We start from the raw sequence: 19,287 nt of genomic DNA, 5'->3' as shown, positions 1-19,287 counted from the left end.
CTTTAAATACAACAATTAAATCTTGAACGACATAAAAAACGACTTTGCTATTTCAAATCTTGCTTAATATTTTTCCTAGAACACTTTATGTAATACCGATTTATTAAGATTTTTATTGACATTATTTTGTTCATTACATGATTTTCGTTAAAATGTATATTTTAGGAGATATTTGCAAAAAAACGAAGAAAAGCGCCAAAAATATATGAATCTTTAGTGGTCTGTAACTTGAAAAGTATTAGTTTTTTTGGAAAACTATAAAAGACATTTTATTCTTATAATTAGTTCTTCTATCGATTTCCGACGTTATTTTGAAAAAATGTAATTACGCAATTGAGAAGGGGCGTCATCTCCCCGGGGGGTGATGGCGCAACCCGAATTGTTTTCACTTTTGAAATTAAGGATAAGATGAACCTAATTCCAAAATTTCATTCAATTCGGAGCACAGTAAAAAAATTCAGACCTAAAACGCTCCGTTTACTGCACTACTATATTTTCTTCTCAAAACTTGAAGCGCGTTTTTCCAGAAACTCTTTTTCGATACGATAATCACGATTTCTCAACTCCTACTGAACCAATACACTTTTTTACATAGTTTTTTCTTCTGTATGAAATATGCCCATACTCAAATTCTGATTTTTAATATTCATGATATATTTGAAAATATCCAAAAATTAATTAATTAAAAATTGTTTCCAGTTAGATTATTCGGAGTTTTGACTGATTCTGTTAGATTTTGAAAATATTATCCGTGTGGAGAAATCCACACACCTCTTCAAAAAATTGAAATTTTAGGTTGCAACCTCGAAATTTTATCAAAGAATTGATTTTGTTTTCGCAATTTTCAATATGTTTTGACTCATTCTGATAAATTTTGCGAAGCTGAGTTTGAATATTTTATACGTTTTTGGATAAATCTACACATCCCTGTAAAATATAAAAATCTTTGGTTCGCGATTTTGGACTGATTCCAAAAAGATTTTGGGACGCTGATTTTAAAAATGCTCACCGTTTTTGGATAAATCCACATACTTTTGCAAAAAATAGAAATTTTTGTTTGCAACATCGAACTTTTTTCAAAAAAATCCAGTTCTTTTCTCGATTTTCAAAATTTTTTAACTGGTTCCGATAGGACTTTCACGACACTTTTTCGCGATTTTTAAAATTTTTTGATTGATTTTGAGTCGCTGAATTCGAAAATGTCATTCGCTTTTGGATAAGTCTATATACCTCTGCAAAAAATCGAAATCTTTGGCTGCAAAATCGGCGGAAACTTTGGAAATGATACGAGTATTAAGTTATTCGATTAACTTAAATGATATATACTATACTATACTATTCGGCTGTACTTACCCACAAATTATACGAATGTTTTTATTTTTTCACTAAGTTTTTGTGGTTTTATTTTCAAATAAAATATTCAAAGCTTACTTATTGTTACTAGTCTGGTATTAAGTAACAAATAATCTTATTTTAAATGTATATTCTTAGAATAAATATTTAATCTTTTCACAGGTACTTATGCACTTATAGGAACAGGAACCATAAAATCTGGGTCTCTCGTATACTAAAAGAAATTTATGATCAAGAACTTAATAGACAAAATTTTTGGATCATTTTCTATTACGCCAAAGATGAAATTATCCTGTTTGATGAGCTTTCAGGGCGTGTACCACTGGAAAACAACAAAAACTTTGGTTGCAACATCGGAATTTTTAGCAAAAAAATAGATTTGTTTTCGCTATTTTGGAAATATTTTGACTGATTCCAAAAGATTTTCGGACGCTGATTTCAGAAATGCTATCTATTTTTGGATAAACCCACACACACCCCGCGAAAAATCGAAATCTTTGGTTGCAAAATCAATTTCTTTTTTAAAAAAATCGGCTTTTCTTCGCGATTTTTAAAATGTTTTGATTGGTTTTGATTAATTTTGGGACGCTGATTTCGAAAATATTATCCGTTTTTGGATAAATGCACATACCGCTACGAAAAATCGAAATCATTGGTAGCAAAACCAAAATTTTACTAATGAAATTAAATTTTTTTTTCGCGATTTTCAAAATGTTTTGACCGATTCTGATAGTTTTCGAGGCGCTGATTCCGAATATGAAATTAGTTTTTGGAAAAAAAAATTCTTCTGCCCTTGGTACCAAATTGAAGTTTGAAAAATTGCCAACTTTGAAGCTGGTTTCAACTATGAAGACGATGATAAATTTGTATTTTTTTTGGTTTGGTATAAAGATTGTACTTTAGTCTACACAAAGCATTAATTAAAATTATTAATTTCATTCATTAAGTGCCTTAAAATTGCATTTGAAAGTCACGATTTTGGCCAATTTTGGCTGCTCCTGATAGACTGTCTTTTTATCGAAAAAATAATAAGATTTTTAAATTACACCAAAGTAGGTTTGGTTTACTGCTAACCAGGCGTAAATATGAATTTATTGAAAATTATCCTACCTTTTCTTATCTTTTATATATATATATATATATATATATATATATATATATGCGTATATATATTTATTTTTATATATATATATATATATATATATATATATTATGTCGACTTTTGTAATACTGACACTCAATAAATTTAATTCTATCTATATGTCTTATTTATTTACACAGTTTGAAAAATTATTGGTTCCAAATATTTTTTTCAGTCAAATGGGGTTCGAACTGGCGAACTTTGAATTGATATTCCGGCCTAAACCGCATCTTTACGACCTCGGCCATTCGCACATTTGGCATACTACATTTTTAGGAAACTTATATCTTTCAGTTTGAAAATAATACTTTATATTTTTACAAAAGACTACGGTTTCGAGTAACCAATTGGCCGAGATCGTTAAGTGACCACTAAGATTGCTCAGCGTGTCTCGGTTCGATTCTAGAAGAGGCACAAAAAATCAAGTGTCTAGTTTTTCATAATTATCAAATATTAGTTCAAAATATTAAATTCAGGTGTCGCATTTCGACCTTGACACTTAGAATATTTCTGAAAAACAAAAAACTCAAGTTCCGCACTTGACTGTAACAGAGAGTGTATTAGTTCAAAATATTGAATTCAGGTGGCGCATTTCGACCTTGACACTTAGAATATTTCTGAAAAATTCAAGGTTCGCACTTGACTGTAAGAGAGATACATAAAGAGAAAAAAAAAAAAAAGTAGAGGAAGAACTGGGGAAAGAGAGGGGTAGAGGCAGATGATGAATAAGAGAGATGAGTATGATACATATTCTTTATTAAAATTCAATATTAATACAATATAGGAATAAAAATAACTTTTATCATCAATAACTTAAATAGCCGAGCGGTTTAAGTGACCGCATACTCGGTGAAATCTCCCTGGAGTCAGGCACATGGTGAGACGGATCGAGTCCAGCTGAAGGCGACGACGAGCAACTCTGAAGCAGAAAAAATGGAGCAGTGCTGGTGGCTGGCTGTTGGCGAGCGCAAAGGGTCCTGAAACGTACACACGAAGTGATGGTCAACCTGAGGTTCATGATGCGAGAGGTTACACGCAGAGAGGACACATTGCGGAAGATGCATGCCGAACCCAAGAATCTACCCAAAAACTACAACATGCGAAAAAAACACCAAAAAAAGAAAAAAAATGTGAAAAAAAGCGGAAAAAAGGGAAAAAAAAGGGGGAGAGAGAGGAGGAGGAGGAGGAAGGGGGAGGTGGAGAGCCTAAAAAAAAACCCCCTAAGTCCCAGATCAATTTTTCTCTTTTCTGTTCAGCGTTGAAACTTTTTTATGTTTTTTAGTGTTCCCTCACACCAATTCCCAAAACCAACACTCGAATGAAATGAACTCCACGTTGAAATTTTCACAACGAGAAAAAATTACTGGGACTTAGTTAAAATTTTTAACTTTGTCCCAATAAAACTTTCTCGTTGTGAAATATTCAATGTGAGCCTCATTCATTCGAATGTTGGCTTTGGGATAATACAGCATGCATAAATAACTCGTCTGTCTTAATTGAAAAGGTTTCAGAAAATTTGGACTTAGAAAAAAAAAATTCTTCGAAAGAATTATAATCAGAAAATTTGCACTTAGAAAAAAAAAATTATTCGAAAGAATTATAATCAGAAAATTTGGACTTAGAAAAAAAAATATCTGAAAGGACTTAGAAAAAAAAAATTATTCGAAAGAATTATAATCAAAAAATTTGGACTTAGAAAAAAAAATTATTCGAAAGAATTATAATCAGAAAATTTGGACTTAAAAAAAAAATATTCGAAAGAATTATGTAATTAATCGATGAAATGAAATCATATTAAACAAATCAAAATCGTTTATACGACTTGATAAAACATGTGAAACCTTTACAATTAATCGAGACAAAAACATGAAGTTGATTTGAATTCAACAAAACTTCAAAACTAGAAATTATAAACAAACTAAGATTGTATACACTTTAAAAATTATTTATATATTCATTTATTATATAGAAATCTAATAAAACAACCTTTAAATATCGAATGAAGTGATAAAATTTTGATCAAAATTATGTTTTGTTTTATTCAAATCAACTCGTTGAAACTTTAATCAAACTACATCAACTCGAATATTAAAATAATTGCACTGATAGAAGAAATAGAATTGAGAAATATTTATTATGATTACATATGAAATAATTTAGAATTAAATAATTCAAAATTTTATAAAAAAAATTAAATCAAATTTATTTGATTTATATAATTTTAATCTTATTTAAATACAAATCAATCGAGTTAATGTAGTATTTATCAAAGTCTAATTATATATGGCAAGACAAAATCAATTAAAATGTCGAGCAATTATCATAAAATATTATATATAAGATGAAAATATCTTAAAAAAAGTTCTTAACAAAACAGAATAAATATGCAAAGGAGCATTTTGTTTCATAAAACACATGACTTTTACTAATCATTACTAATTTGGAATTATATCAACAAATTTAATTAATTGCTCGACATATGAATTAAACAAATCTTCACTGATTACAAGTCTCGATAAAAATTGTTCTTAGAATTAGAAGAAAATAATTATATATATATATATATATATATATATATATATATATATATTGTAGAGTTTCAAACAAGAATCCAAAAAGTAATAAAAAACAAAAAAAGTTTTTTAATAAACTATTTCTTTATTTATTTATTTATTTACTGTCGACGTTTCGGAACTAGGTACGTTCCATCTTCAAGACATCTGTCAAGAAACATGATCTTGATGAGATTTAAGCAAACAATATGTTTAAGAAAAGAAAATGGATTTTTTAATTAATAAATTAGTTGAAAAAATAATAATGTACAAAAATATGATAATGAATATGAAATAAATATGATAATATGAACAAAATGAAAATGATAAAAATAATTGAGTGGATTATATAACAGGATATTAAAAATGATATTTTTTTTTTAAAAGTTATGGAAAATTTTAAGAAAAGGTTAATGACAAAATTGAATTAATTACCTGTATGTTTGAGTATACGTTAGCACTTTTTCACTAAAAAAGCTTTTAACAAAAATTGAATTTATGAGTTATTTTTCAGCCGAATAGGTAAATTTTGTAAATCAAAATTACTATAAGTTCTGTCTTTTTTGAAAAGTATTATTTGAAAACCAAACAATATTATCCTCTAGATGTTATGAGATCGGCTGTTTGTAATAAACTGATTCTGAGTCACACGCACACGAGTGACCACTTGGGAACTGTAAGGATGTGTGTGTGTTTTTATATGTTTGGATGTGAATACTTAAATTATTGATATTGTTTGCTTAAATCTCATCAAGATCATGTTTCTTGACAGATGTCCTGAAGATAGAACGTACCTAGTTCCAAAACGTCGACAGTAAATAAATAAATAAAGAAACAAATAGTTTATTAAAAAACTTTTTTTGTTTTTTATTACTTTTTGGATTCTTGTTTGAAACTCTACAAATCCAATGTCATTTAATAATATATATATATATATATATATATATATATATATATATAGGACTTTGTAAAAAACATGTTTATTATAATATATATTCTAGTATGTTAACATAAAATGTAAATAATAAAAAATATGTAGAAAATTATACTTATTTAAATATAAAATTAATTAGGCAAATTGAAATCAACGTGTAATAAATTCAAAAAAATATATGTATATGTAGATGTAATTAATTAACAGTTTGCAAAGCCTAGTCGAGTCTTTTACATATTTTGATCAAAACTTGTAATCATATTAATAATAAGACAATGCATGCATGTATTAAATATTGCTATAGGGAAAACACATGATTCTTGATGCTAGAAATGTAATAAATTCATTGACATAAAATAGCAAATAATGTTTACAAAACTTTGTAGAATAAAGAATATTATTCAGTCATGAAGCAGGCTTTCGATAAAGTAAGGAAAAGCTTGAGCTATTTTTTCTGTCAATATGATATAGCACAATTATAATATTCAGAACAAGAGTTTGATCTAAATATAAAATAGGTTTTATAAGTACACATGCTAACATTTGCTCATGTTACAATATGCATCGTGGAAGCAAATTTGCAGGAATATATCTCAGCACTTGAATGAATGGATAATCAAAATAAAGGTAACAAAACCAACTAATTTTAGAACAAAAATTCATAATCATTCAGACACAAAATAAAATATATAAATATTCCAATAAAGGATAATAATATATTGTGATAAGATTGACTGTTACAATTATAATAAAAAACAAATTAATTTTCATGTCTTTGTCGCATTTAGTTAGAACACATAGCATTGAATATGTTTAAATAAGTAGTAAATAAAAAATGAATCAATATGTTTTCCCCATAATAAATAGGTAAAATGATTTTCTTGTTTATCAAACATCACTTGCCAATTTGAAATTACAAGTGATATTCAAAAACTGTTACACATACATCTGCTAAAGTAGTCGCAATAATGCTCATAATACAAAAAGAAAAAGCAAAATATTCATTACTATAATTTCAAAAACAATGAATTAGATAGTTAAACTTTGTTAAGAATAATATATGAACTGTATTTAAATAAGATAACTACAATATGAACTGAATCATTAATAATAAAAGTAAGGATTCAATATTTTGCTCAAAGCCTTTGTAGTAATGGTATTACAATGTAATTACTTGAAACAAATAAATTATCAAACAGAATTAATTTCAGCAGATGCATGAGCATGAATGAGTCAGAAAATATCTCACTGAAATATGTACATACAGACTATTTTGAATTGTGCAAATCCCTTTAAAATTGTGATTAGGCTTAGATTTATTATAGTTTTATTTTAAATTATGACATTCGAAACCGGCTTTTTAGTAGAAAATATCTAAAAGTTTTTGATGTAAGAATAAGACTTTTAAAATAATTGAAAATGACAAATGTATTAAATGTAAAGAGCAAAACGATAGCCGTCATCAGTTTTCTTAGTTTGATTTCTCTGAATAATTTCATTAAACAAAAAAATTAAGATTATTTACATTTGTATTAAATTTGCTTGGATTAGGAAATACTTGGTCCTTTGCCTAATTATCTTTAAAACAGAATGTGATTTTAATAAGTGTGTGTGGATAAACTTTATTTACTCTCGTCTTTCGGCTTTTATTATAATTTACATTATACAATCAGCAGTTATATATTTTTGTTTACTATAAGTATCTATCTGTATCTAACAACATTGTTTTTTTAAATAATATTATGATTATTAAATAATAATGAAAAATGATATGTTAAATATTTAATATGTTATAAAACATAACAAAGTATTTATTTATTATTTGATGAATGCATGTACACATCAGTAAAGTATTCCATGACACGTTTTGTAAAAAAATTGCTTTAACTCACATTGATCCCTCGAAGAAACTGCTTGCAATCCTAAAGCTAGGTTGCTTCGAGAACACCAAAGATCACTGCTTCGAAAACACTATTTCATATTTACTAGATTACTTTCAATTCACTTAATTTATAATTTTCAAATGTCCAAGTGGAGTCTTTGCTCAACACACGTCGCGACGCACGCATTAGAGACTTTGGTGAATAAATCGTAATAATTTAAAAAAAACTGCATTACTATATTAACATATTTTGGGAATGCAACTTATTCCAAAACGAAAGATCATTAAAAAGAGTGCGCGTAAGGATCACACGCGATTGAAGTAAAACTTTTAATATTGTATGAGTAGGCAATTAAGATAAAAATAAAAAAAACATCATATTTGAATTTTAAAAATCATCTTTTAATAATCACATAACATCAATAATAATAAGATCTCCTGAGCATCGGCACAGCTGTCCTACTGATATTAAGAGTTTGAATATGATGTGAAGCTTTCTTCCTAATTTTGTTACCTATCTTACCGGGAAATTCAAACCATAAACGTAGAAGTTCATCATTATCGCCACGTTCTATGTACACTAATTTTCCCACACAACCATTAGCTAAGCCATCACTTACATCAATATTAGTTGTTATTATGTAAAATTTATTCAGAACTAAAATTATTTCATACGGCAAAGCCCCGGTATCAATAACCGATTTTTTGAAACTGCTGACGAATGTATGATTGTTGATCTGTCGCATGGCAACCTACATAAATATCCGTGGCAGTAGATATTATTTTGTCTTCAACGAGATTCAATATAAATTTATTATATTCCATGGCACATTTATTCTCTAAGAAAAGTCTTATTCCATGAGGACATAACATAAAAAACGTGATTCAATTAATGCAAGTTCATATAGGGTTTAGCGCTCGACTTACGCATGACATGACGGGAGTGGATACTCGCGACATCAGCGCTTACGGCGTCGTAGTGTTCAACTACACGTTGGCATTTTCGTTGCATTTGTACGGATTTACACCCGTGTCGCGCCTAAAAATTTTTACACCCATATCGCGCCTAAAGAAGTTTTACTTCAAAAAATATGCAGAAGTACTTTCAGTCTTCAGAATCGCAAATACATACACCATATATTTGATAATTGTATATATGAATATTACTAAAGGATACATTGGAATCTGTAAATAAAGTATTCGATTACAATATAAATTAGAAGGCCCATTAAAAACCTTCATAAATGTCATTAATCTAACCCCTAAGTACTTCGGCACATATCTTTTATAGGCACAAATTATCATTAACATATTTTACATCAAATTGATCTACATAATTAATATAACAAATTGATATATAAATTAATTAAATCTAATTTGAAAATTTAATTAAAAACGCTAATTAATTAACACACGTGAATCATTCATCAAAATCTCCATGACATGTGTACACCAAGATGGCCGGCCCCATAGAAGAAGTGAAATGTGACATAACGTCGAGAGCGCGAATTTCAAATTGGAAAACTAAGATTTAAAATTATTCGTTCATTCGTTCGAAAATATACTCGGAAATCACTGTCGATATTTTTATCAGAGATGGAAAGATAAAAATATTTTATTAAGTTAAAGAAAAATCAATGACAATTTATTACAAAATATTACAATTTTCAGGATCATCACATTTATACGTATATTTATATTAGGTCAACCCACTGGTACAAATTAATATAGTTATACAAATTTGAAATATTTTCAACTTCATTTTTTTTTCTCTTGAATTATATAAAAAAAGAAGATATAACAATGCTCGAATGTAACTATCATCTTCAAAAATAATTTGGAGTTAAAATAAGATATGTTTGATATGTAGTAAATAAGAAATTAGAAATAACTATTAAAGTTTTTGTTTCAAGATTTCATTAATTAATTCATAAATACCTTCGATTTTCCATTTATTAATTCAAATATTTAAATTTGAATTCTTTTTTCCGTTAATTTAAAAATTGATCTGAAGATGGTCAATTAGTTTTGACGTTCCCTGTCAAAGAGATGAACGTGATGATCTGTCAAAGAAGATTAAAATATTTAATTGCTTTACTTTACACCATACAAATCAATTAATTCTTAATTTTTAGGTTATATTGTACTTTTCTATTAAATAAAAATATCTGAGTAATAATTTAAAAAAATGGCTAAGAAATCATTTATTCTCTAATAATCTTTAAGTTATTATTAATTGAAGATGAGTTGTACAAATAATTTATTGAGGTATGTAAATTAAAACATAAAATTATTTTATATTTTTGAATGAAAAATTATTTGAGACAAATATTTATTTCAGGAATTCTCAGCCCTTGAGTTTAGAAGACATGCATTCCGATCAATTCTTAAAAATTAATAATTATGAGGACACAGTAAAAACTTTAGATTCTTATTATGGAATTGGTAAGTTAAATATTTTTAAAATTCATAAAATCTGTTTGTTTTCTGATGTTTTGCAAATGTTATTTTAGTTAAAAGACAAATATTAAGATATCAAAGCCCAACATCGGGACTATTTCCTATACTATCTGGAGAAAAAATTGAAGGTAGTGTTAGGGACTCCATTTATTCTGCTGCAGCAGTTTGGAGTTTGTATCAGGCTTACAGGTAATTTAAAATAATATTTTACAATTAATTTAATGCATATTTAAATTCTGAGCATTTTTGTTGTTAACAAAATTAATAGAATGATTTATATTTCAAGATTCGATTCTTGAAATTATTGTTTATTACTTGTTACTAGGACTATTTATTCTAGGACTTATTATACTTGTTTTATCTATGCTAGGAATTGTTTAATTATTGCGGTAATTTTGAATTTTACAATTTACTTCTCAAATATACATAGATTCTATAATTTGATTTATTAGTTAGATAATAAAGATATTCAGTTATACTTATTAATATATTAATCTATTGATATATTTACAATAAATCATGTAATTCAGAGTCACTTTGGTAAAGTAAAATCTTGCATTCTTTTAAAAGATTTTTTTTGATAAACAATTTGTAGTAGTTTGCTGCAGCTATTATTTTTGAATAAAATGTAGTAATTTCGATACTCCTATAGACAATTCGTATCCATTTTCTTTAGGTATAATTCAACCAGTTTTATTAATTTGCACTCTAGAAATAGTTATTTGGACAAAGTACCAACTACTAATTAATTATATTTTGTATTTTAAAATAGAAGGTTAATTTTTTGTATAGATTATTCTATATCTGTTAAATTTGGCCACAAGAACAATGATAAAGCAAAGCTATTTTAATATGATAACGATTTAATGAATTAAGAATTAATTTATTTAGAAAAATACAAATACAAAGGTTATAGATCTATATTATTTATTTTACAAGGTGTTTGTTGATATTCAATATACAGATAATCGTCCTGCAAAAACTTTTGAAATTTTTTTTTGATAAAAAAGTTTATCGACTTCTAACTATCAATATATAATAATATATTGTATATTTTCAAATACTGAACATAGCGGTCATTAAAATAAATTTATATATGCAATGGCCATTCTCATATTCTAGAAGAATAGATGATGACTTAGGAAAATCTTATGAATTAGGCCAATGTGCAGTCAAATGCATGCGAGGGATTCTGGAATGCTGGATTAAACAAGCAAATAGAGTTGAACAATTCAAAAGTAATCAATGTGAGACCTATGCTTTACATTGTAAATTTCATCTGCAAACTGGAGAACCTATTTATAATGATGATGAATACCATCATCTTCAAATTGATGTGGTTTCTCTATATTTAATATTTTTGGTTCAGATGATTTCTTCGGGTTTGCAGATAGTATACACACAGGTTAGTAATAAAATATATATTTTATCATTTTTATGTTATCCAGCAGTATTTATGGACTGCAGTCTTTTAATCAAAATAGTTCAAATATTTTAAAAGAGATTTTTTGCAATGATTTAGATAACAGTTTTCAAGGTACGAATGAAAGGTACTTAACATTAAAACCATATTGTAAGGTTTTATTTTAGAAATACCATTTTTAATTTGTATCATTAGCATCCTTGAGAATTAAAAAAAATATCTTTCATTTTAATTTTGTTCTTTAATTATAGGATGAGGTTGCATTTGTTCAAAACTTAGTTTATTATGTAGAAAGAGCTTACAGAACTCCAGATTATGGGATGTGGGAACGAGGAACCAAATATAACGATGGAAAACCGGAAATACATGCATCATCCATAGGTCAATAACAGCTTACTTTTTCTTATTTTGAACTATTTTTTAGCAATTTATTTTGAACCATACCAATTATCCATAGGTATGGCCAAGGCCGCTTTAGAAGCAATAAACGGTTGCAATTTATTTGGCGAAAAAGGTGCTGCCTGGAGCGTTATTTATGTGGACATAGATGCGCACAATCGAAATCGAAGTATTTTTGAGACAATTCTACCGAGAGAATCCAGTTCAAAAGTAAAATATAATATTGTAATTTCAAATGAAAAATAGTTTAAAATTGTTGGACTTTTAGACGATCGATTCTTCTTTGATACCAACTTTAAGCTTTCCTGCTTTTGCATCACACGAGGAAGAACTAGTGGACAAAACTAGGTCTAATATACTTTTACGATTAAAAGGCAAATATGGGTTTAAAAGATTTAGCCGTGATGGTTATAAATGCATTTTAGAAGATCCTGATAGAAGGTAAATAATATAAACTAGATATATTTAATCCAAGGATATTCTGACCATAGTGAAAAACAATGTACTTTTATACAATAGCAAACACTGATACTTCTGATACTTTACAAAAATTCGACAACAAAAAACCGTCAATCATTGTTTTCGCATTTCTTCACTTTTTATATATGATTAATATGCTATATTGTTTCTCAAATAAATTAAATCATTAAAATAGGTATTACAATCCCGGAGAAGTTAAAGAATTTGATGGTCTCGAATGTCAATGGCCAATATTCTTTTGCTATATGTTGGTGGATGCTGTTTTCCGAAATAATCAATGTGAAATTGTAGAATATCAGAATTTAGTAAAGAGTTGTGTGTATCGAGATGATAATAATGGTGAGACTACGATATATAATGATTTATTGCTTATTGGGATGTCATAACTAATACTTTCCTTTATACTTTTAGATCCAATTCTCCCTCGTTTCTTTCAACCAATAAAGTCCAAAAATCCTGAATCTGAACATTGGCAAGTAAGCGATTCAAAAAATATTTTATTCCTTTGGGGTCAATCAATGTATATTATATCACAATTGTTAATCACTGGCTTGCTCCATATAAACGAATTAGACCCCATTCGAAGATATCTGCCAAGTTATAATAGACCTAGAAAGAGTGGGCGATATAGCGCCTTTCAGGTACATGGGAAACAGTTTATTATTTTAGCTAATGATGCATTTTATAAGTTTTAGTTTCTTTTGTTTTTGTTTAGGGAACCGCAACCGATTTAGTGGTACAAATAGTTTTAATAGCCGAATCTATGAGATTGCAAGCAATGATGGCTACGTATGGCATTCAGACTCAAACTCCTCACGAAGTAGAACCTGTTCAAATTTGGTCATCAACTCAACTTGTAAATGTTTATCAACAATTGGGTGTTAATGATAAATTAAAATTAACTGGAAGGCCAAACAGACCTATTGGTTCTCTAGGAACAAGCAAAGTAATTAAATTCTTTATATCAATAAGATTATTAAATTATATCAGATGAATATTTTTTTCAGATTTATAGGGTATGCGGAATGTCCGTCTTGTGCTATCCATTAATTTTTGAAGTTTCTGAGTTTTATTTGTACAGAGATATGGCTTTACTTATCGATGATATAAAAACTGAATTAAAATTTGTTGGGCGTTACTGGAGGTAAATTAATGTTATGTTAAAAATGTGTGCTTTAATTCTAAATTTCATTTTTTATTGGCAGATTATCTGGAAGGCCTACGGTGTGTTTATTGATTCGAGAAGAACATATGCGTGATCCGCAGTTTAAAGAAATGTTAGATTTATTTGCTATGCTGAAAAAAGGTTTTTGCGACGGTGTGAAAGTAAGGATTGGAAGATTGCAAAACTTAATATCTACATCTTGCACAGGTTTACATTTATTATTTCTATGTAGGACGACTGTTTATCCTAAAAACCACATTGATAAAGTAATAATATTTTAAAACGTTATTTAAAGATTATAGTAGCAGATGCCTTTTTGTAAGGGGTATTAATAGGAAAAATACTTTTCTCACATCTTTTTGTTCAAACATTTTTTGAGCACTTATTAGAAGGTGAAAGAGAGTACCTAGTAGTCATATTAAGCTTTGTTTATTTTCCCTGCAGAACATTTAGACTTTTTGAGCGACACCGATCTTCCTGAAGATTGCGTATCTTTTAGCCAGGTTGATCACGATTACATAGGCTATCAGAGTTTAACAGATGTTCCAAGAGCAGAATCTTATGCAGAAGATCCTCTTTCATATATGGTATATATCATAATAAATATGTTTATATAAAGCAAATTCGTAGGCTTAATAAGGCCTTCTTATGTTTCAGGATTACACAAATGTGTCTAACCAGGATGTAATTGAAAAATTGTGTAACACAACTAGTATAATGGCAAAGTGTCAACTTTTAGCAATACTTTTGAAACGAGAAGGTACTGAATTTGAAGTTAGAGGTTCAAGTGTTCAGAGTTTGCTGACTACTTTATATCATCAGGCTGGTAGTCTTCGATATTGGAGGGCAGTTCGATATTGTAGCAGTTTATTGAAATATACTGTAGATTCAATTAGTCCTTTTATAACAGCTGTTTTAGTTAAGGGCAAACAGGTAATAATTTAATTAATTCTTTACTATTTTCACACAATGTAGATTAGGTTTTCAACCAATGTTTAAACTTATTTTCAGATTACAGTCGGTGTAATTGGCCATAAAGAAACAGTGTTTGATAAACCAATGACGCCCAGTGAAATTGCCAGTGTTATATACAATACAATCCAACCTTACGATATGACCCAGGCGGTGTTACAACAAGAAGTCGTACTATATTGTGGGCGATTAATTGCTACTAATCCTCAAGTTTTTAAAGGAATTTTGAAAATACGAGTCGGCTGGGTCCTAGAAGCAATGAAGATTTATTTGGAAATCTCCGACATTCAAAAATCAGAAGCAGAAAGAGATAAAAAAAGTGAATTGAAGAACAACCCTTTAGATAATTATTCGCCATATCATGTACGACAATTACTGCATAAAGTAAGTATATTAGATTAATAAGAAACTTGCAATATTTGAATTAAGGTTTTAGATATTTTATATATACTCCATGCATTTATAACTCTGTTAAGAACTCACATGACAAAGTATATATAATATTATATTAAAAGATATTAATTAGATTTGGTAGAAGCTTTTCATTATTCCAAAAGTTTTTCAAATAAGTATTTAAAAATATCACTTTTTTACAGGTTTTAACAATTCGAGATTGGGCCGATAAAGAAAAATTGACCACATTGCAGCAAAGACAGTTGGAAGGTTGCTTATGTAGAGTGCCACAACATTTTTATAGCAATGTGTGGGATGTTTTATCAAGAACCAGTCTTGGTTTAACTGTTAAGGTTTGTAGTGTTTACTTGCTATTTTTAATTGCACTTTTAAGAGTTTACCAATTGTTGTATTTTTTTTTTCAGGGCTATGAGATACCTCAACAGCCGACACTTTCTAATCAGAGCAGATCTGAATTAAATTTTGCTCTCTTGGTTGAACAAATGCTTAATAGCATACAACGTCCAGAGTACAGGCAAGTTATTGTAGAGTTGCTGTGCATTGTTTCAACTATATTATGCAGGAATCCTGAACTATGCTTCCATAAAATGCTTGATCTTGATCAACTTGTGATGGAGGCCTCACAAATGTATTTTAAGGTAAGTTGTAATAATTGTATGCGTGTGGGTGTGCATGCATGTGAGTCCTTACAATATAATGGTTACAGGATAATGGTGAAGACGGACCAAATAATGCAGATGATTTTTTTGCAACATCTTATGAAGTTACTACTGGTTATTTAGCTAGGGCAGTGGTCAATTCAATTTTACAAGCTGGCGCTTTTAAAAATCCTGACACAATTACTATTACACAAGCTGATGGATGCAAGGTTTCGTAATATATTTATATATACATATATTATATATCATTTATGAATATAGTTTTCCATTTTTTATATAGAAATCAGTTCTATTTTGGTAATAAAACTTACTGATCTATAGAACATCTGATTTACATTTCATCAAATTTTTATGATGGTATAAAAATTTTGCAGTTTGTTTAGCAGATAATGCAGGGAATTTACATAAGAACAATATAAATAAAAATGTGTAATAGTGAATAATATTGACAAGACTACGAATATATTATTAAAATTTATTCTATTCAAATTAAAAATCAATTTAAAAATATTTTTTACATTTTTTAGTATGCAGTATTTTAGACTTATATTCAATGAGAATTTTACATCTAAAATAAAATTTAGTAACGATAATGATCAGGTTTGAATGGACCATCAACAGGCACATTTATGTAAGCTGCTTGACTTGGAGTGAGTTTAGTCAATTTAACTCCTAAATGATTTAAGTGTAAAGCTGCTACTTCCTCATCAAGTTTTTTGGGTAACATGTGTACACCAACTGCATATTGTCCTGGTTTTGTCCATAATTCAATTTGAGCTAAAACTTGATTTGTGAAAGAGTTTGACATAACAAAGCTAGGATGTCCCATTGCACATCCTAAGTTGACAAGTCGTCCTTCTGCCAATAATATTATATGGGCTCCAGTTGAAAGTTCATACCTATAAAAAAGTGATACATTTTTGATTAATACAGGCGTATACGAAAAAGACTCAGTCTTCATTTTAATAATTTTACCTGTCAACTTGAGGTTTAATGTTGACTTTGCATTTAGCATTTTTGTTTAACCAAGCTACATCAACTTCACAATCAAAATGACCAATATTGCAAACAATGGAATCATCTCTCATATTCATGAAATGTTCACCACGAATAATATCTTTGCATCCAGTTGTTGTTACAAAAATTTGGGCTTCTTTACTGGCATCCTCCATTGTTGTCACTTCATATCCTTCCATTGCAGCCTGTACATAAACAAAATTTAAATTCGTTCTTTTTATTCAAGAAGACTTCCATTTCAAAGTTTTCTATATCATTTACCTGAAGGGCATTAATTGGATCAATTTCAGTAACCAATACTCTTCCACCAAAAGCTCTCAAAGCTTGTGCGCAGCCTTTACCCACATCTCCATAACCAGCAACAACACAAACTTTACCAGCAATCATGACATCAGTGGCTCTCTTGATTCCATCAATCAATGATTCACGACAACCATACAAATTGTCAAATTTACTCTGAAATATAATAGTAAAGATTAGAATTTTGTACCGCAAGATTAAATGTTACAAACGAAGCAAACTTAAGGAAAATTCATATTACCTTGGTTACAGAATCATTAACATTTATGCAAGGCAAGGTCAAAGTGTTATCCTTCATCATCTTATACAGGTTGTGGACACCAGTTGTAGTTTCTTCACTGACACCTACATTTAATGTAAAAATGTAGTTGCGTAAAAGATTAAATATTTTATTTGAATATTTTACCTTTGATTCCTTTCAAATATTGAGGGTATTTGTTGTGGACTATGTTCACAAGTTCACCACCATCATCCAAAATCATATTTAATGGCTGTCCATCCTTGAATACTAATGTTTGCTCAATGCACCAAATAAATTCCTCCTCAGTTTCCCCTGAAAAAAAAGGAACTTGTTTTAGAATTCTCCATAATGGTGCAAGAAAGTTACTAATAATTGTAACATTCAGCAATAGTTGCTGAATTGTGCATGTTTTTTTTTTTTAAGTCCATTACCTTTCCAGGCATATACTGGTACTCCTGATGCAGCAATTGCAGCTGCAGCATGATCTTGGGTGCTGAAAATGTTGCAACTTGACCATTGAACCTGAAAAAAAAAAGAATCAGTTTGAAATATTTCATTATATATGACGTACTGTATGCAAAAAAAAAGTACCAAAAATAAAATTGTTATCTGCCTTACACAGATAAAAGAAGTTCAAGTTCATATTCATAACAATGACACAAGAAAATCTGAGTATTTTTACGTCAACGGTTATCACTTGAGGTCATCAAGTTCATCATTTACATAATGTCATAGAAATAAACATATTTTTCATCTGACTTAGAGATAAAAATAACATTTTTATAGTAGTGGATAATGTCTATATTTAATTAGACTACTGAAACAATACTATTTATCTTTTATTGATAAATAGAAGAAAGATTAGAATGTTTAAAATTTGTTCTAAATGGAGTATACAGAATGCATGTATTCAACACGCCAATAATATTATTAATGATTAAACTTGATTATCGGCTTTTGAATCTTTTACTAAATAAAAAGGATTCTTTCCTTTCAAATCTTCTATAAAGTTATCTTGTTACTAAAATGTTAAGTACAAATGTTATGTTTTATGCATCAGAACTAATTTATTTAAAAACTTAAATGTTCAACGTGAGGTCATTTTCAAACTGAGTGATCTCAGCAAAAACAATGATTAAATCAACTTACCTCAGCTCCCAATTCGACCAAAGTTTCAATGAGAACAGCAGTTTGGATTGTCATGTGTAAACATCCAGCAATTCTAGCACCTTTTAAGACTTTTTGTGGCCCATACTTCTTACGGCAAGCAATTAAGCCAGGCATTTCATTTTCAGCTAACATGATTTCCCTGCGACCGAAGTCAGCCAGAGACATATCAGCTGAAATAAGAGCTTGTTTTATATCATACCAATGGAAATATATATATATATATATATATATATATATATATATATATTTATATATATGTATGGCATGTTTATAATGATGATAAATATTGCACCGGTAAAATTATATTCACAAAGAAAAAATAAAGCGATTTGTATTATCCAAAACTTTTAATATCAAATTTTACAACAAAATTCCTGTTAACGCGTTGTGTAATTATTTTATACAATACGTCGTACAAATATTTTATTATACGTATAACCAAAATAACGTTAGCACATGTTTTTCACATTGCACAGATCAAAATTTCAATAAACTACATACTTATATTAATTTTACCAAATTTTTAATGCTTACCGACTTTGTAAAGTTGCTTAGCCATCGTGTCTTAATGTAATTTATATAAAGTAAAGAATTAATATCTTAGCGGTGTCTATTAATAAAGATAAAGACACCTCTCGCGCAAGCACAGCTTAAAACCAAATAAATGCTAAAGGAAAAGATAACCGACGATGAATTTTAGTTGACAGAACGCATGCGCAGACCAA

The 19,287-nt window shown here is 28.6% G+C and overlaps 2 protein-coding genes across 3 annotated transcripts; one reads left to right on the top strand and one right to left on the bottom strand.

The window, feature by feature from the left end:
- The first annotated feature begins 10,225 nt into the window (after positions 1 to 10,225).
- LOC113374072 (probable phosphorylase b kinase regulatory subunit beta) lies at positions 10,226 to 16,233 on the top strand. 2 transcript variants are annotated; one of them, XM_026614328.1, is made up of 18 exons: positions 10,226 to 10,307; positions 10,376 to 10,511; positions 11,445 to 11,727; positions 11,997 to 12,126; positions 12,203 to 12,354; positions 12,413 to 12,585; positions 12,800 to 12,963; positions 13,036 to 13,265; positions 13,340 to 13,570; positions 13,632 to 13,768; positions 13,830 to 13,996; positions 14,234 to 14,376; positions 14,447 to 14,722; positions 14,801 to 15,145; positions 15,358 to 15,507; positions 15,580 to 15,813; positions 15,882 to 16,043; positions 16,115 to 16,233. In XM_026614328.1, the coding sequence occupies exons 1-18, from the start codon at positions 10,232 to 10,234 to the stop codon at positions 16,133 to 16,135; spliced, it is 3,210 nt and encodes a 1,069-aa protein (XP_026470113.1). In that variant the 5' UTR covers positions 10,226 to 10,231; the 3' UTR covers positions 16,136 to 16,233. The 2 variants fall into 2 exon arrangements, with proteins under 2 accessions (XP_026470113.1, XP_026470112.1); XM_026614327.1 differs by lacking the exon at positions 10,226 to 10,307 and having other exon boundaries at positions 10,423 to 10,511; positions 11,483 to 11,727.
- Positions 16,234 to 16,344: 111 nt separating this feature from the next.
- Positions 16,345 to 19,121, bottom strand: LOC113374073 (adenosylhomocysteinase-like). The gene is made up of 8 exons (XM_026614329.1): positions 19,097 to 19,121; positions 18,542 to 18,732; positions 17,824 to 17,914; positions 17,558 to 17,704; positions 17,393 to 17,496; positions 17,113 to 17,307; positions 16,810 to 17,036; positions 16,345 to 16,733 (listed from the first exon to the last, which is right to left on the bottom strand). Exons 1-8 carry the CDS (start codon positions 19,119 to 19,121, stop codon positions 16,415 to 16,417), a joined length of 1,299 nt encoding a protein of 432 aa, XP_026470114.1. The 3' UTR covers positions 16,345 to 16,414.
- Positions 19,122 to 19,287: the final 166 nt, after the last annotated feature.

This window comes from Ctenocephalides felis, unplaced genomic scaffold (genome assembly GCF_003426905.1).
Source record: "Ctenocephalides felis isolate EL2017-DRISC unplaced genomic scaffold, ASM342690v1 CF-g0.4_SCAFFOLD_01604, whole genome shotgun sequence".
In the NCBI taxonomy this organism is placed as follows: domain Eukaryota; kingdom Metazoa; phylum Arthropoda; class Insecta; order Siphonaptera; family Pulicidae; genus Ctenocephalides; species Ctenocephalides felis.
This window is presented reverse-complemented; position numbering and strand designations above follow the sequence as displayed.